The sequence below is a fragment of the Penaeus monodon genome, chromosome 21 (assembly GCF_015228065.2).
Source record: "Penaeus monodon isolate SGIC_2016 chromosome 21, NSTDA_Pmon_1, whole genome shotgun sequence".
Lineage (NCBI taxonomy): Eukaryota > Metazoa > Arthropoda > Malacostraca > Decapoda > Penaeidae > Penaeus > Penaeus monodon.
This window is the reverse complement of record NC_051406.1, coordinates 21809591-21809908: the sequence shown is the minus strand read 5'-3', so window position 1 is coordinate 21809908 and position 318 is coordinate 21809591. Positions and strand designations below refer to the sequence as shown.

Here is a 318-nt window from a genome sequence, read left to right as displayed (position 1 = left end):
TCCCTCTCGTCCACCTCCACCTACCCCGAGGTTCTCCACCGCCACGTTCGCGTAGAGGAAAAGCCAGTCCGCCACTCTGTCGAGGGTGCAGGTGCCGTCGCGGTGGATTGTGGACAGCCCTGTCAGCTGGCCGTCGTGCAGGTCAGCCACGCCCTGGAACGTTTTAGGGGGGGGGGGGGGAGAAACGTTTTTAATGTTTTCTTCAGTTTTATTTTTGCTGATTCTTTTGTTTATTCGTATGCAATAATTGCAATTATCATCATAATGATAACAAACAAGATCGATGGCAAGTAAATGATAGTAAATCATACAAATGGA

General features: G+C 49.1%; 1 protein-coding gene across 1 annotated transcript in view; it reads right to left on the bottom strand.

Moving 5' to 3' along the window:
* Positions 1-318, bottom strand: part of LOC119586342 — a 4456-nt gene that overhangs the window by 2678 nt on the left and 1460 nt on the right. The window contains exon 4 of the mRNA XM_037935055.1: positions 25-153. Within this exon, the coding sequence (XP_037790983.1) occupies positions 25-153 (129 nt within the window). The remainder of the gene's footprint in view (positions 1-24; positions 154-318) is intronic.